This window comes from Octopus bimaculoides, chromosome 7 (assembly GCF_046866305.1).
Source record: "Octopus bimaculoides isolate indiv1 chromosome 7, ASM4686630v1, whole genome shotgun sequence".
In the NCBI taxonomy this organism is placed as follows: domain Eukaryota; kingdom Metazoa; phylum Mollusca; class Cephalopoda; order Octopoda; family Octopodidae; genus Octopus; species Octopus bimaculoides.
Window position 1 is genome coordinate 74,154,491 of NC_142934.1, and position 17,767 is coordinate 74,172,257.

Here is a 17,767-nt window from a genome sequence, read left to right on the forward strand (position 1 = left end):
AAATAATTGTAAAGTAGGTGTTTATTAAAATACATTTCATTTTCAAAATTTTGTAGAATCTACACAAATTATTTTACTGTTTTGTCAATGCCTGCTTTCAAACTGACATCTGTTTTGGTCCAAGCACTACTGACAACAGAAAGCAATGGAATCGCAAACATCACAAAACAATTCATTTGGTATTTGTGTGCATTCTTGTTCAATGGCTGCTTTCAAATCAGCAACTGTTGCAGCTTTCATGGTGTAGACTTTGTCTTTTAGGTATCCCCATAAAAAAAAAGTCTAGTAGTGTGAGGTCTGGTGAATGCGGAGAATATTCAATGAAATCTCTTCATCCAATCCACCTGTTTGGCAAGATTTCATCAAGGAGGGATCTAACATCCCAATGGTAGTGTGGGGGGTGCCCCATCTTGCTGAAAAGAAAAATCTTCATGTTCAATGTCTTCTCTAATGCTTGGCATGACAGACTGTTGCAGCAAGTTTAACTAAATGGGACCAGTCACAGTAGCGTCAAAAACAGAATGGTCCAATTAATCATCTTGATGATAAGTAACACCACACTGTAACTCCTGATAAATTAACATGATGTTCCACCATAACATGCAGATTCTCGGGTCCCCAGTAGGTGCAATTGTGGTGGTTAATTGAACCATTTAATTTGAATGTGGCCTCATCATTCCACACAATCTTTGTTGGAAAGTGTGCATCTTCTACACATTTTGCCAAGTACCACTTGCAATACTGTGCACTTCAGTCTAGATCATTGTCATTAATAGCATGGGCTAATCTTGGAACGTAGCTTTTCCATTGTCAACACTTCAAAATGTGTTGGACAGACGATTTTGAAATACCTACCTCATGACTCGTTTGCCGCACAGATTTTGTGGGACTTAGGTAATACGTTTCTAGCACTCGTTTATACTTTGTAGAGGCTGTCGATGTTCGTGGTCTTCCAGAACGCTTCTCATGGACATTCTGAACAGTTCCATCGGCTTCAAACTTATCTCTAATTCGAGTGATGGGAAGTCGCGTTGGTCGATCTGTTTGAAACTCCCTCCTAAACTGTCTTTGCAATTCAACTGCATTTTCACACCTCCAGTAGCATTTTAGAATGAATTTTCATTGTTAAAAGCTTAATCTGACTGCCATCATTAATTCCAATGGGTTTAATCAGGAAAGAAAAAACATCAATTGAGTTATCAGCTGCTCTCTGTCTGTCTCTCTCTCTCTCTCTCTCTCTCTCTCTATATATATATATATATATATATATAGAGAGAGAGAGAGAGAGAGGTCCCTCTTTCCAAGTGCACATTACTAGGATGGTGACATAGTGCAGATGACTGGCTGGATGGATTCTGAGAATGTTCAGAACCAGACAGAAGGTAACCATGATGGTTCTCTTGAGGACATTTGTCTTCAGCTGTCTGGATTTACTGCTCCCAGCTATGGTCACCCAACACTGTAAAATTAACAACGGACCTTGATACAATCCAGTGAAGCTTCACAAAGAAGATTGTCTCATTGCAACAGCTCAGCTACTGGGAAAGGCTGAAACAGCTAAGACTCTACTCCCTGGAGTGGAGGTGGGAGAGGTATGCAGTAATATACATCTGGAAGATCCTGAAAGGAATTGTGCCAAATTTTGGCATTAAAATCTACACAAATGCCAGAACAGGTTGACACTGCTCAGTGCCAAAAATCCCAGCAATGCCGTCATGCTTCAAGACTAGTTACTGCAACAGTCTGGGTTTCAGGGTCCCACAGCTTTTTAATATTCTCCCAAAGAGCCTGTGGGACCTACACAAAGTGGATGTAAGTGTTTTCAAATCAAAACTGGACCTCTTCCTGTTGAGAGTCCCAGATGAACCTACCCCGTGGCAAGCAGTGCAAATGAGGGTAGCGACATCAAACTCCCTTATTCACCAAATTCCACATATTAGAGGAGGCTCTCAATACTCAATAATAACAGTGTAGCAAAATGGCAGTGCCCCAGCAAGGCCATAGCTCAGAGCTGAAACTAGAAAAAAAGATATATGTATATATATATATATATATATATATATATATACATACATATATATATATATATATATATATATATATATATATATATATATATATATATATATATATATATATATATATATATATATATATATACACACATACACACACATACATACATATGTAGATACACATCCCTCTCTATCCCCTCCGTATTACTTATACCCCACCACTTTTCCTTGTGGGTAGGCCTCAGTATATCTTCAATACCATTTATTTCTCTCTTTCTCTTACTCTCTCATTTTCACTCAGACTCTCTACCTTTTCCCCTAACTTTATCCCACCATTCCTCTCCTTCCTTGATGTACTGGGATAGCCAATATCTCCTTTATAGTAAGAGCACTATCTCTGTCTCTCTACCATACTTGAATGTCTTGCCTGGCACACAGCCACTTCCCTTGGTTTCATTCCCTCTCTCAGCTAAGAGGTCTTCATCTTACAAGTTAGTTGGTACCCCTGCTGGTACCATGTAAAAAAAGTGCCTGTGCCAATGTTATGTAAAAAGCACCAGTGTCAATGTTGCGTAAAAACATCTGTGCTGGTGCCATGTATAAAGCACCCAGTAAACTCAGCAAAATGGTTGGCGTTACAAAGGGCATCCAGCTGTAGAAACTAAGCCAAAACAGACTACTGGAGCTGCCTGATGCAGCTCTTTAGCTTGTCAGCAGTGGTCAAACCATCCACCCCATGCCAGCATGGAAAACAGACGTTAAATGATGATGATATAATACACACACACACACACATATATATATATATATATATCATCATCATCATCATCGTTTAACGTCTGCTTTCCATGCTAGCATGGGTTGGACGATTTGACTGAGGACTGGTGAAACCAGATGGCTGCACCATGCTCCAATCTGATTTGGCAGAGTTTCTACAGCTGGATGCCCTTCCTAACGCCAACCACTCTGATATATATATATATATATATATATATATATATATATATATATATATACACATATATATACACATACATATATCTTTCATATTTTACTTGTTTCAGTCATTGGAATGCAGGGCCAGACCCAGCATGACCTTGAAGAATTCTAGTCAAACAAATCAACCTCAGGACCTATTTGCTTTTTAAAGCTTGGCTTTCATTCTGTCAGCCTTTTTTTTTAGTGTTACAAGGATGTAAACCCACCAACACCAGATGTCAAGCAGTGGTAGGGCATAAACACAGACACAAACACACACATGCATGCATACATATATACATACATACATACATACATATATATATATATATATATATATATATATATATATATATATATATATATATATATATATATATATATATCATCGTCATCATTTAATGTCTGTTTTCCATGCTGGCATGGGTTGGATGGTTTGAGCACTGCTGACATGCCAAAGAGGTGCATCAGGCTGAGAAAGATTGGGCCAACACAAGGCTGTGGTAAAGATACTTGCTCAAGATGCCAGGCAGTGGAATCAAAACCAGAAGAGCATTTTTGCAAAGTGAACTATTCAATCATTTACCCACACCTGCGTCCATGTAAGTAAATAGATAAATAAATAAATTCTCAGTTTCGCACCATTAACGATAAGACTGAGAATTTCTCTGTATCTCACTGTTTTCTATCCTTTAGGATGTCTTCTAAGCGTTACCCACCATTCTTTTCTATATTTTGCTCGTTTCTTATTTTCTAATTTATTTCATCTTTGTCCATTGTCTTAAATCACATTTATTCACTTTCGTATGTCCACTCTGTATTGTTTTGTTTGCTCTCGGTCCTATATTCTCCGCAACTTTCGCGGGCACCACCAGCATGGGGAATTCTGTCTTATCATTAATGTTGCGAAACTAAGTATTTCCATTTGGTTGATAACTGATGAAGAATTAGGGACCTTCTGTGTCTGTCTCCCATCCGGTTGTACACTCAGTATACATTACGTCGTTTGTGTATTTATCATACATATTTTCATTTTCCTCTCTCTCTCTCTCTCTCTCTCACACACACACACACACCTCTGGTTACGTCATTTCCGAAGATACGTCGGTCTTTTTAGAACATTAAATATCAAATACAGTATTAATTTACGTTGCCTGGTAAAACAGCAATAATGTTCATACCATACTGTACTGTTAGTTCCGGGTTGTATCGATTGGTTACGTTCGTATTCGTCTCCGAGCAATAGAAACATATAATCTGTATAGCATATTAAAATTAATGTTAAAATACAGTATGCTTCATTGATCCCGAGCCTCGTCGTTTTACGTTGAAGAAAATGTAAGAGGCCTTTTCTCATTTAGATAAACGTCTTCCTCTACTTGAGGAAATGGATCCCAATGCACAACGTTTTTATGAAACTATTGAGGGGCTTGTCAAGATACTATTGTACCTTATTACCTAATCCTTGAAGAGAAGAAAAAAAAGACAATTCAAGGAACTTTAGACAAGTTCGCACAACGATCTACACCATCACAACAGGAGTCAGCTGACGATCCCCAACCATCGACATCTAGTGTGCAATCTCCTCCTTCTCCTACACCAACTTCAACGAGTAACCGACGTCAGCCATCAGGTGGGCAACAGTACAGTATTTGAAATCATTCTTTCTGATATAAAAGCAGCCTAGGCTTGCCTAACAAGTTACCGAATTCGTTGGCTAACATAGAAACAACCGAGACTAGCCTAGGTTTTAATTATTATAGGTGTATACATTTAAATAATGTATCGGAAATAATATCCGAAAAAGAAACACTCTAAAACATTCGAGCAGTTATATATGTTTTAGGAAGTTGGTTGTTATGTCTAGCCAGAGAGTGACCATAACGATCAACTTCCTAAAATACATATACGCATGCATATATATGCACGTATGTATGTATGTATGTATATATGTATGTATGTATATGAGAGAGAGAGAGCTAGATAGTCATACATTCATATATATGTATGTATGCGTGGCACGTGCATTGAATAAGTAGGTAAGTAGGTGGCATTATCATTAATAAAATTGTCAGCAAACGGCTGTATCTCTGTGAGGCAATACGATTTCTCACGCTTACTTAAAGCATTAGGAAAGCATTTAGATTTCAATACCCGCTTCTTAATCATATACTTTCATTAGAAAAAGAAGACAACTTTGTTAAACAAAAGATTCATTTTCCTTCTAGTTTAGTTCACTGGATTAAGCTATATAAATACCAGAAGGGTATTTATATCTCTCAAATGCAGTATAGTTGCCGGGGAGGATGAAATTCAGCCCGAGATATTAAAAACTATAAATAGAGAAGTTATTCCCTGGCTAACTGGTGTATGCCAGGGGATCTGGATCTCTAGAAAGGCACCAAAGCAATGGTAATCAGAGTTGGCAATGCAATTTTATTTTAAGAGAAGACAAAAGATGAACCTTTAAGCTTTGAGAAAAGCATTAGACTACTTAGTGGCCGGTCAACCAGGTAAAACAAATTTGACCTGGTGTATTCTATGTTAGGTGTCTTGAAAAATAGCTGGAGAGACGTTGGAACATTGTTGGTTTCAAGCTAGTGCGGCATTCATCCTCGATGCTGCAGAGCTGGCCAGATCTTTACACTATGGCAAGTCTTCGAAAGGCCATGGGAGTATTATCAAGAGATGCACGCTTGCATTGTTGACCTTTTACAAAAATCTTCCCTCAATATAAATTTGTGCCCACCCAGAATATTCCGAAACACCTCCAGGCACTAAAGTCTGGTGACGAGCCTGCTGCAGGACATGCTGTGGAGGTGTGTTTTTTTTTTGCATAAGTTTGCAGTCGACTGGCAACTTCTCATTACCATGAACTCCCTGTACAAATGTCCTAATGTTTTTTGACCTTTCAATGTAGGTGTTGGACTCACTCAGGCCTGTGTATTGTCGCTTCTCCATTTCACAAACTTTGTAAGCTGGATTGATATGAGCAGCCGCGGTGGAAGTGGTATAAAGAATGGCAGATGTACAATTAATCGGCTATTTGCAGATGACATGGTACTACTTAACTCATCTGATGATGTTCTGCAGCACTCACTAAATAAGTTTGCTGTCGAGTGTTGTAAAGCAAGAACGAAAATCAGTTTTGCGAAGCTATTGATAATCCCGAGGACGCTTGCCCCGCATGCTTTGTATTTTAGTGGCGCCACACTGATGCTGGAAAAGTTTAAGTGTACCGGCACCGTTTTTTCGAGTGATGGAAGACAGGAGGTTGAATTGGGTGCAAGAATTGTTAGTGCTAGTGCAATTATACACCAGTTTCAGGCCTCGTTATTAAGGGAGGTAAGATGAAACAGCAAAACTCGTTATCTTTGATTCTGCTTCTGTGCCTACTTTTACCTATGATCACGAATCTCGGCAGCGAAAAGTGTGTGATCGCGAATACAACCCTTATCGTGCATGTCTATTATCAAAAGCTTAAAGCTGTTACCGTCTTGTCCTTTCGTGTAAGGGACGACATTCTCCAATGCATCCGTCTATATTTACGACAATGGGAAGTGATTTGAGAAAAATTTGACTGATATTTCTAACAGGTTGAGCAATCGTGTAGTGCCGCCTATGTATCTGATGTTGATATTGTTAAGAATCAAATATAGAATACTAGCGCAAAAAGGTATCGAGTTTGAGGTAGAAGTGGGTCGTTGAAATTCGGAGGAAAAAATGTCCGACTAAATTACATAAACAAAACAACTATACATACATACAAAAATATCCTGTTGATGTTGTTGAAATTCCAATGAAAAAGCCTTGTATCTAGGTTAAAAACCAGCTCTTTATTGGCAAGAAATCTTCAAATAAAACTGAATAACGACATACATACATACATACATATAGTTTGATCTTGCAGGCATGATGTAGATTCGATCCACCATAGCCAAACCTCAAGTAACAGTTCAAAAAAACTTTTCTCACAGTGGAACAATAGTTTTTCTGTGACAGCAGTTTTACATTTGCCAGATTGCCTTTAGCTAGGCCGAAATAATGTGTTCACCACTTGACCTTTCTAACCTCTTCTACTTCACCAAAAGCTAGAATTAAGATAACAATTACCACCAACGAAATCCATTGTTCTCAACGATATGTCTATTCTTCTGGATAGTTATAAAAACAAGAACCCTCAAGCAAAAATCAGTTAGTCACTTGGTGACAACTCAGTTAGTGACAACTCGAGTTGGTGAGTTAGTGAAAACGGAGTCTGGCTGACCGGCTGAACAAAACGCCGTCTCTTTAGATAAGGGCACAAAAATGATAACTATGGTAACTCATCAACGAAGCAGTTGTTTCGCCGTACACTCTCTCACTCTCACTAGCTCACTTTATTTTCTCTTACAGCATCACTCTATTTCTATCTGTAATTACTACTACACAGTGACGAGAACAAACACAAACTATACAAGGAAAATCGACGACATCTCACTTTACTTCGCATGCTCTAGGATTTTATCACCTGCCCGTCGAGGCAAGGTATATTCAATGTAACAGTAAATAAATATTTTCTTCACAACTTCAATCACTGTTCTTTCACCTTTACATAATGGCAATCAACGAAGAACCAATCCTTACAAACTGATTACGACGCCGACATTCCATCCTACTGCGTATCAACTATCATTTACCACACTATAGTTTTCCATATATCATTTATCATATTATTGTTTACAAAACAATTTCAACCGATACAAAATAATCTTAATCGTTCCAACTGGTGACCTTTATCGTTATACAATTTAATTTCTGCCGTTACACATTTCCATGCATCGCTTACATATATATACATAATAGTTATCTTCTCGTTAAACGAGCATGACCATTGCTGACACGGTTTTAAGTCGAGTGCGGCTCGCTCAACACAACAAGGACTCTCACTAGCTGTACTAAGAAACTCAGAGACAAGCAAAGTGGAAGATATCCGGTTCAGTAGAGAAGCAGATTTTATGTACGGGTTAGCCTTCTCTTCTAGGGATGCTTTTAACGGAGACTAGGAGCTCCTCACTACTAGTCGGTTTATATATCTCCCTCGGACACCAACCCGAGTATTTCTATACCCTCTCGCTCATATGCTAGCAAACTAATAGTTAGGACCTTGTCAGTTGCTACTACTCTGGGCCAGAGTAGACCTGGGAACATCCTGAAAACTCTGAAACTCCTGAACCAGAGCCCCACTACTGGGTGCAGTTTAAAGTTATACCGAAGACTAACACCCACCCACCCACCCATCGTCCACACACACACACACACACACACACACACACACAAGCATATGTATATATAATAAGTATATGTATAAGTATATGCCTATACATGTATATGCATATATAAGTATGCATATATATGCGTGTATATATGTCTAAGTGTATGTATATATGTGTCTATGTATATTACTGTTTGTCGTGTAACGTAATTAACTTATATTTACCGTATTTTACGATTTATATAAGAAATTTAGGATCTTTTTTAAAACGGGGGCCACATTTTTCATTAATGTTTTACGTAGTGTTTTTGGTACCGAAAGACTTTCAAACTTCGTATACTTATCTATTTTGTGTTATAGAACAGAAAAAATATTTTTGTATTCGAATTTATTTCATGTAAAAAATTGTCTTATTTCGATAATTTCAACCAATCACTGACAAGTATTCAGTTGTTTACATTTACTCCTTTGGCTGATTAAACCATAGCTTCGTTTTATTTGCTTTTTTCATTTTCTTTTTTTTTTTTCGTTTTATTTGCTTTTTTTCTTTTTAAATTTGCTGTTTTACCCTAACCCTAACCCTAACCCTATCACCGATAGAATTGTTTCAGAATCGTTTGTTTATGTAGTCGGCACTTAATGTATATCGGCTGAATGGACGTCAGTGATTTGTTGAAATTACAGAAATACGACAACTCTAACATGGAATAACTTAGGGATTTCTTTTTTTTTTAAGAAGACTAAGAGAAAAAGATGTTTTATATGACACATTCTACCAGTGTTCCAAGTTTCAAAGTGTTTCGTTAATGAAAAATGTGGCCCCCGTTTTAAAAAAGACCCGAAATTTATATTTACGCTCGAACTTTGCGAATGTTCTTGGATCGTTGTTTCCAGAAAATCCCGAAAATATTTTTCGCGGCACCCAAGGTATCTCTTACGGCATACCACTGTGCTGTGGCACACCACTGTGCTGTGGCACACCACTGTGCTGTGACACACCACTGTGCTGTGGCACACCACTGTGCTGTGGCACACCACTGTGCTGTGGCACACAGTTTGGCAGACACTGGTGTAGACAATGAAGAGTCCGATAGGTTTTGACGAATTAATTTATATGTCGACACACAATCAGACAGTCACCGTTCCTTCTCATTTATATAACAACGCTTATAATATCAATGGGAAAAGAATGAGCATCAGAAAATCTCGTCTGATTTTTCCTATAAATCTGCGCGCTTTCATACTTATGTAAGAAAATATTATTAACGTAGTTGTTATGTGTCAGCCATGTCACGTACTTTGTTATATTACCTGTTTTCATAGTGTCTTAGTTTACTTCCATAATTGTTAAGAATACACACACACACACACACACACACCAGTACTTACATCCATGTAAAAACATAAATACAAATACAAGTATGTGTGAATGCATGTATGTCTGTGTATGTGTGTGTGTACATGAATGTATGTATATATGTATGCATATATATGCATAATTGATTTAATAAAAAAATGCAGAAATGACATATATATGCATATATATATTTATATGTACGTATTTATGATTGTACCTGTTTGTGTGTGTGTGCTTACTGAAAGGTTATCCACTCCTGCGTCAATTGCCTTAAAAAAGTAGGAAGGGTATTCTGAATAATGTACACTACACCTGAAGAAAGACGAGATGGTCATGCTTAGAACGTCTCCGATCACAGGACAGTTCAATCGAAATTTAACTGGGGCTTAAGAAACAGCAACAAACTTTCGGTCCAATGCTGAGCTATTTTCATTCTCCACTTCCAGATTTTGGTCATATTAGTGGACTTGTCTTGCCAGCCTTTGCATCATATTTTGTTATTGTGTCTGTAATTTATTCTTTAATCTTTAATCACTCACTGTAATCGTTTCTCCATCGATCAATAGTTATTTTATGCAAACAAAACGTTGATTTTCCGGAACCTTTCCAAAGTTTTCCTGGATAACTGATTTTTCTGAACCAGGGATGATTACTTCAGTCAACGCTAGATTTAACAAATACTAAATTTACTTAAATAATTGAATGAAGTACAGATATCTGTATATTAATATAAATGATACAAGTTTATCCATATTGCACTGTGCAAGGTGCCAGTAAACTAGTCAGTCAACCGCGGTAGTTTGAAGTTTCTAGTCGTAAATTAGTGCAGATTATAAGAGGTCTCGGAACATCAGTGTCAGAAAAGTCAGTGTTGTCTCTGAAGAGCAAATACCGTTTATATAGTTTGATCATATTTAAGTGAGGGGATTGTAAGAACGACCGTGCGAACCCAAAAGGAGAAATGGTGACGAATGGAAAAACAGGGCTACTTTATTAAACGCGTCACACGGTCGAACACAAAATATATCAAATGATATATATATGTTATACTTCGATAACATAGAGAATTCGTAAATGCCAGTAAGGAAGACGATAGGAACACAACCGTATGAGATGAATAACAGTAAGATTTATTGTAGCATTAAATTGTATGTCTGTGTGTGAGTGAATGCGACATAATGAAACACAATAAAAGACAGGCCGTCATGTAAAGAAAAGAGTGTGTAAGTAATACATGTATGGGGGTACGAGAGATACACAGTATTGAACAGAGTCAGTAACACGTATAAGGATTTAAGATACCAGTTCTTAGAGTACACAGTGGTAAGTGTATGTATAGAAGAAGTTAAGGCGTGTGGGGCAGAGCGATCACTAGTTGTGATGTTGTGGCTTCTATGCCAAGCCGGGTTCTTGAGTACAGATGTTCTTCGCAGGCTGGGTTCTTGGCTGTTATTTCGTGGTGAGGCGGATCACACAAACAGGATCGAAGAGAGAAGTTCTGCGGTAGTTTGGTTAGCTGTTGGTAGCTAGTGTACGTGTAGAGTCATGTTGACGCTGGCGGGGACGATGCTGGTGGTCGTAGTGTCGTGTTGATGCTGGCGGCGATGCTGGTAGTCGTAGTGTCGTGTTGCTACTGGCGACATCGGGGGCGATGCTTGTAGTTCGTAGTTGTACGATGGTGTTGATGTCGTCGCTGGAAACTGGTTGCTGCTGTGTTGCGCGTGTGTGGTCAACGCCAGCCAGATCTAGGATCTGAGGCGCGACGATTTGGCGGGTATAATTTAGTCTATTTATAGCTGAAAGTAGGCTCCAGAGGAGCATTAGAAAATCATCATCACGTGACCTTATTAGGGGCTGTGATTGGTCAGTTTGCGTTCTGGCGGGAACGGTACGAGATAATTTACCCGCGCAAAGAATAGTCAGTCATGTGATGGATACAGCAGGCTGTTCTCTACTACGCCCGAACTTGATTATATTTATAACAGTGGGGAAGATGATTTATTTGTATATAATGGCGATAGAGGTTAGTTTCATTACAGGATGATATAAACGATATCGATGAGAGAAACAGTTCAGTGCCGTGGAACTCAACGGGAGAGGAGGGAAGTGACTTGTAGGTTCGGTGAAGCAAAGGTTTTTATAGTAGTGGGAAGAGAAACAGAGAGAAGAAACAATGCATATGTGCAATATTCATGGAGTTTGTTCAGTGGTGACAGAAAGAGTACGATCGCAAGTAGAAGCGGCTGAAATTAAATTCTTTTGAAGATAGTTGGAGTAACGTTACTCGTTAGGGTACTCCTTAGCCCGGAGATCAGAGAGTTATTATTACTGGTCGAACCACTTCTTTGCAATGAGAGGTCACAACTCAGGTACTATAGGTATGTGTTTAGCTTTAGGGATTAATACCTTATTCACTCGGCTATTTCTTTTCTGCATGCAAATATGTATGTATGTCATTGCTCAGTTTTATTTCAAGATTTCTTGCCAATAGAGAAAGAACCGGTTTCTTACCTAGATCCAAGGTTCCTTCATTGGAATTTCAACATCAACAACAGGGTATTTTTGTATGTATGTATGTATGTATGTATGTATGTATGTATGTATGTATATGCAGATTTGTATGTTTTATGTATGCATTCTCATGCATATAGTTTCATATCTAGACATGCTCATATATATATTTAAATGATAAACTTCTGGAAAGTTTTACAGTTCCAGTGATGGATTGAATCTGAAGTCTTCGAATTAGCTTCCTTCTGTAGCATAAACTCGGGTGACATTCTTCTCTCCCATTTATTATATATACATGCATTCGAACGTAGCAGGAAACAGCTAGCCTGTGGCCGCTATTTGGATCCCGTTGTGTCCACTACTCAGAATAGTTGGTATTGGCGGAAGTTGTCTCTTACTCTGTCGCGCCAACTTGCCGTGTATAACCAGTCGGAGGCCCTAAATAGGATCACATGGGACAACCTGTTTACCACACTTTTTGAGCCTGCAGCTCCTTATAAAAAGTCAGCTTTTCCTCTTTCCGAAGTCTTTGGTTCTAGACCTTTTAAGGTCTAGCCACTGACCACAAGACACAGCCAGTTCCAGCGACAACGCCAGCCAAACACCACCACACGTTGAGTCTTACCGACCTCGTCCAACAGCATTACGGCAACCCCCATCTTCATCGCCACCATCATGTCCTTAACGTCGTCAACATCACCTATCTTCGTACACAGCTCAGCAAGCAACTCACCCAGGTTCCAACAGTTCACTGTTCGTGAATTATCTCACCACGGATCAATAGGGAATATTGTAAACTCCTGTACGAGTGACCCAGGCAGCAGCATCACAGCCACGACTTCACGTACGACATGTACCTGTAACGGTTCAGCATCATGGCCACGACTTCTTCATACAGTATCTAATCTACCGCGTACGATTGACTACGAACTGGTATTATCTTTCTTGCGTCTATGAACTTACTTCTCACTTCGATGGCTATAGACTCTTTCATTTTCTCCTTCTTCGTTACCGTCCTCTCTGAGTCCCAGTGTGACTTTCGACCCTCTCGAGGCACAATCTATGTGATCTTTTGTGCCTGTCAACTTCAGGAGAAGTGTCAGGAGCAACAACAGCTTGAAATGTTCATCTGGGATCTAAAGAAAGTCTTTGACAAGATACCCCGTCCTGCAATGTGGGCCGTCCTTATCCGGTTTGGATGTCCGGAGGACTTCATTGCTCTGGTCCGCTCCCTTCACGACGATGGGTAAGGTATGCCATCAAAATTCCCTCACAGACCCGTTTCCAATCACTGGGGGTCTTAAGCAAGGTTGCTTCCTGGCACCAACCTGTTTCTCTTTGTAGATGGCCGCCATGTTCAACGAAATCCCACTAGACTCGCCTTCCATCAACATGCGCTATCACTTGGACGGCGAACTCTTCAATCTCGCACGTCTCCGTGCAAAGACGAGGACCTCGGCCATCTCAGTCCGTGAGATGCAGTATGCTGACAACAATGCCACTCCGAGCTGGACCGCAGATGGCCTACAAAGGACGGCCGATCTTTACAACGCAGCTTACAAACGCTTCGGGATGCAGGTAAACACATTAAAGACCAAGACACTGACCCAACCTGCACCAAGACAACAGTCCACCCACAAACGTTAGCATCAACGGCCAACCCCTAGAAAAAGTTGAACGCTTCACATACCTTGGAAGTATTCTTTCGAAGATCCTCCCCACCACGCGTGAAAAGGACGTGAAGAACCGGATTGGGGCGGCCCACTCCGCCTTCGGCCAACTCAGACAACGTGTATACTTTAATCACGCGCTAACCATCCGGACAAAGATCATAGTATTCCGTGCCATTGTCTTGTAAACTCTACGCTTGTGTTGTACCGCAGTGACTTCAAGCGCCTTCAACATACAATGGGAAGATCACGTTACCAACAACGAGGTTCTTCGCCGCGCCTCACTACCAAGTGTCGAAGCCACAATTCTTCGCCATCGTCTCCGCTGGGCAGGTCACGTCCAGCGTATGGAGCCCTCTCGTCTCCCAAGGATCATGCTCTGCGGAGAACTTGCAATCGGAACAAGACCCAGAGGAGGTTCGAAATTCCGTTTTAAACATCAACTCAAACGGACCTTAGCTCAAGATAGAATCCAGCCATCCTCATGGGAACAGATTGCCATGGATAGGATAACCTGGAGGACTGCTATCCGCGATGGAGCCAGCTTCTTCGAGTAGAACAGACAACAGAATGCGGAGGCAAAACGCAGGAGAAGAAAGGAGCGTCTTCAACATGCTCGACCTGCACCGACAATCCCGTACAAGTTCTGCCCACGACTCTTTCACCACCGACTTGGACTCCAAAGTCACTTTCGGAAGAAACATCAGCCGAGGAAACTGGACGGAAACTGACGAACCCAATGCTCGGATACGAGCTAGAGCCGACTACGGAGGAATGGGTGGTAGCAGTTTATACTAGGCTAGGCCAGACCTAGACTAGCCTATAGACGAACAATTCGACTTAAGTCATGTCTCTTGGAACCAGTTAACGACTTAGGGTGAGGTATACCTGTGTGTGTGTGTATATATATATATATATATATATATATATATACACACACACACACATACACACATACGAATATGTATGTGTATTCGTGCGTGTGTGCACGCACACATGTATATATATGTGCCTACACACAGTTTGTGTACCCACATATACATATATACATATATACATGTGTGTGTATATATATATATATATATATATATATATATATATATATATATATACACACTCCCCTTACCTCACCTACTCAGTCACTCACTGACAGCTAGCCAACCAGTCTCACACACACACACACACACACACACACACACACACACACACACACACACACACACACACACACACACACACACACACACACACACACACACAGAATTAAACCGTTAGCTAGGAGCCCATAATTTATCTTCAAATCATAATTATGTTAATGTTTGTTAAATGCGCTTTACATTTCTCCTTTTTGTTTCTTTAGCAGACGACCCATGACGCATCACACTCAATCTACATGAAATATTCATCCGCCGACGTTGACCATATACCATGATATGATATAAACCACAGAGAAATTAGAGAAATTCCGGAACAATTGTAAGAGATCTACAATGAATCGTCTGAGAAAAGATTTAAAGGTAGCGAGCATATTATCTGCTCCGGAGGAACATCGATGGAGCGCTCAGACATACACTTTGCGAGAACTAGTTTCAAAGTTTACTTTACCTCGTGTGGTATTGTGCTCTGCTGAATCTTGCTATCTCAATGAAATGGAATTTGAGTTCGATCTGAAGCAGCCACTATTGATTTTTAATTTTCGTGAAATACGAAAGCTTCAGACGAAGTGTTTGGAATATAACGAATCGGAGGAAAGTTATGCAGAGAATGGACCTGACGTGATAATTCCAGAGGATTATGACGGTAGGAATTAATTATTTAACAGTGGTGAATGGTAGTGGTAGTGGTTGCGGCGGCGATGACGGTTGTAGTTGTGAGTGGTTGTAGTTGTGATGGTGGTAGTGGAGGTGGTGGCAGTAGTAATATTAGTAGTAGTGGTAGTGCAGGTGGTGGTGGTGGTAGTAGTAGTAGTAGTAGTAGTTATTGTTAAGTAACCCTGACCATCTCTGTGAGAACAAATCTATTGAATGGAGATCAATAACCGAATGTTGAAGGAGCAGCCATACTCTGTATTGTCTGTCATTCTATGTTCAGCCATTTGTGGGTTTAACATTTTATTACATATACATATTCTTTTCTACTCTAGGCACAAGGCGCGAAATTTTGGGGGAGGGGGCCAGTCAATTAGATCGACCCAGTACGCAACTGGTACTTAATTTATCGACTCCGAAAGGATGAAAGGCAAAGTCGACCTCGGTGGAATTTGAACTCAGAACGCAAAAACAGACGAAATACCGCTGAGCATTTTGCCCGGCGTGCTAACGTTTCTGCCAACTCGCCGCCTTATTACATATACATTTTGCATATATTTTGCTACAGGTTGGATATCAGTGGATATGGTATGCAACTAGTTAGTTCTGAAAAGTGGAGACCATGATTGTAGTGTTAGATAAGGAAAAGTGAGGAGACATCAGGTTGGTAGCCTAGAAGCTAAACGTATTGGTTAGTTTTGTATATCAGACTATGATTTTCATTTAGATGCAGCCTAAGAATATTGATTTCAAATTTTGGTACAAGGCTAGTAATTTCAGGGTAGGGGATACGTTGATTACATCGACCCCATTGTTCAATTGAGACTTATTTTATCGACTCCGAAAGGCAAAGTCGACTCCGGCAGTATTTGAACTCAGAAAGTAAAGACGGAAGAAATGCCGCTAAGCATTTTCCCCGGCGTGGTAACAATTCTACTAGCTTGCCGCCTTGCAGTCTGAGGATACTAATAACTGTACTAGCAGCACAGTCTTTGCTGTAATTTCAGTAGTAATCCACAGTGGAATACTGATACTATCCTTGAACTTTGTAGAGAGTCAGCAACTGTTCGGAGTTGAAGTATATTTTTTGGCTCTTAAGTGGAAAATCAATGTTTTAGAAGTATTTCAGGTGGTTATAGTCAGTGGGCTAGCTTGGGTTTTGGCCACCCTGTGCGGTAATCAATTGGGCCTCCATCTTCCTTAAACGTAACATACCTTCAACTACAGTAAATGTATTTATAAAACGTGGCCTCTTTGTGCGGTTTGCCTCTTACGCCATATAGTATATGTTTACCTCATAAATTACGTGTTTTACTGTCAGAATAATCATATTTGTTAGCCGGAGACATTACGAATATTACCGCACAGTTTACGACCTCAGAAAAGCCAAGCCATTTTCACAAGGAACGAGAGTACGAGAGTACGATTGGTTGTGCCTATAGGGTACTGGCTTTCCAGTGGAATAGTTTGAGATTTGTATCTTGTCATTGATGTTGTGGTTGAGATACGAAACTACCCACAATCGAGTTTATCCAGGTCTTACTAGGTACCACAATATAATTTAGATGACTGCTACACTTCGCTCTCAGTGACGCTAGCAACGGAAACTAAAGATAATTGCCAGCCTTATGTTTCTTTTTTATTCGGAATAGGATTAAAAATAAAGCTTTTCCGCAGCAATTGTTGCAAATTATTTCAGTAGTTGCAGTATTGAAAGAGTTACACACAATTAAGTTATGTTTGTGAGCAATCATGCATTGGCTTCTATTTGAAGTTTTCTACATTCCTAATGTTTTGTGGAATGCAGAAGAAATATGTCAAACTCAACTGGTGCGGTCTAACATTCCTCTCCGCCTGTAATGTCGGTGGTCTATACAGGATGAGTTTAAGGTTAAATGATGGATCTTGCTCAGTATCGACCGTCAGTGTTTCAGTTATTTGATCTTATTTGATCGATTGAACCAATTATTGATTGTATTATTGTATAACTGGCTGTGTATTTCACAGATTTTGGGGGCACCGTCTTGAAGGGTTTAGCCAAACAAATCGATCGACCCAAGTACTTATTTTTTAAGTTTGGTATCTATAATCAATCTTTCATTGCCGAGCCACCAAGTTACAGGGAGGTAACTTTTTGCCGAACCGCTATGTTACAGGGACGTAAACGAACCAAA

The 17,767-nt window shown here is 39.8% G+C and overlaps 1 protein-coding gene across 3 annotated transcripts in view; it reads left to right on the plus strand.

The window, feature by feature from the left end:
* The window catches only part of LOC106868356 (uncharacterized), a 31,345-nt gene that overhangs the window by 2,114 nt on the left and 11,464 nt on the right, over positions 1-17,767 (plus strand). Inside the window, exons 1-2 of one of the 3 annotated variants that reach the window (XM_089355494.1) lie at positions 3,449-3,595; positions 15,146-15,585. In XM_089355494.1, the coding sequence (XP_089211620.1) occupies positions 15,276-15,585 (310 nt within the window). In that variant the 5' untranslated portion in view covers positions 3,449-3,595; positions 15,146-15,275. Of the gene's footprint in view, positions 1-3,448; positions 3,596-15,145; positions 15,586-17,767 lie in introns of those variants that run through there. The other 2 variants (XM_089355493.1, XM_089355492.1) reach the window with 2 other exon arrangements.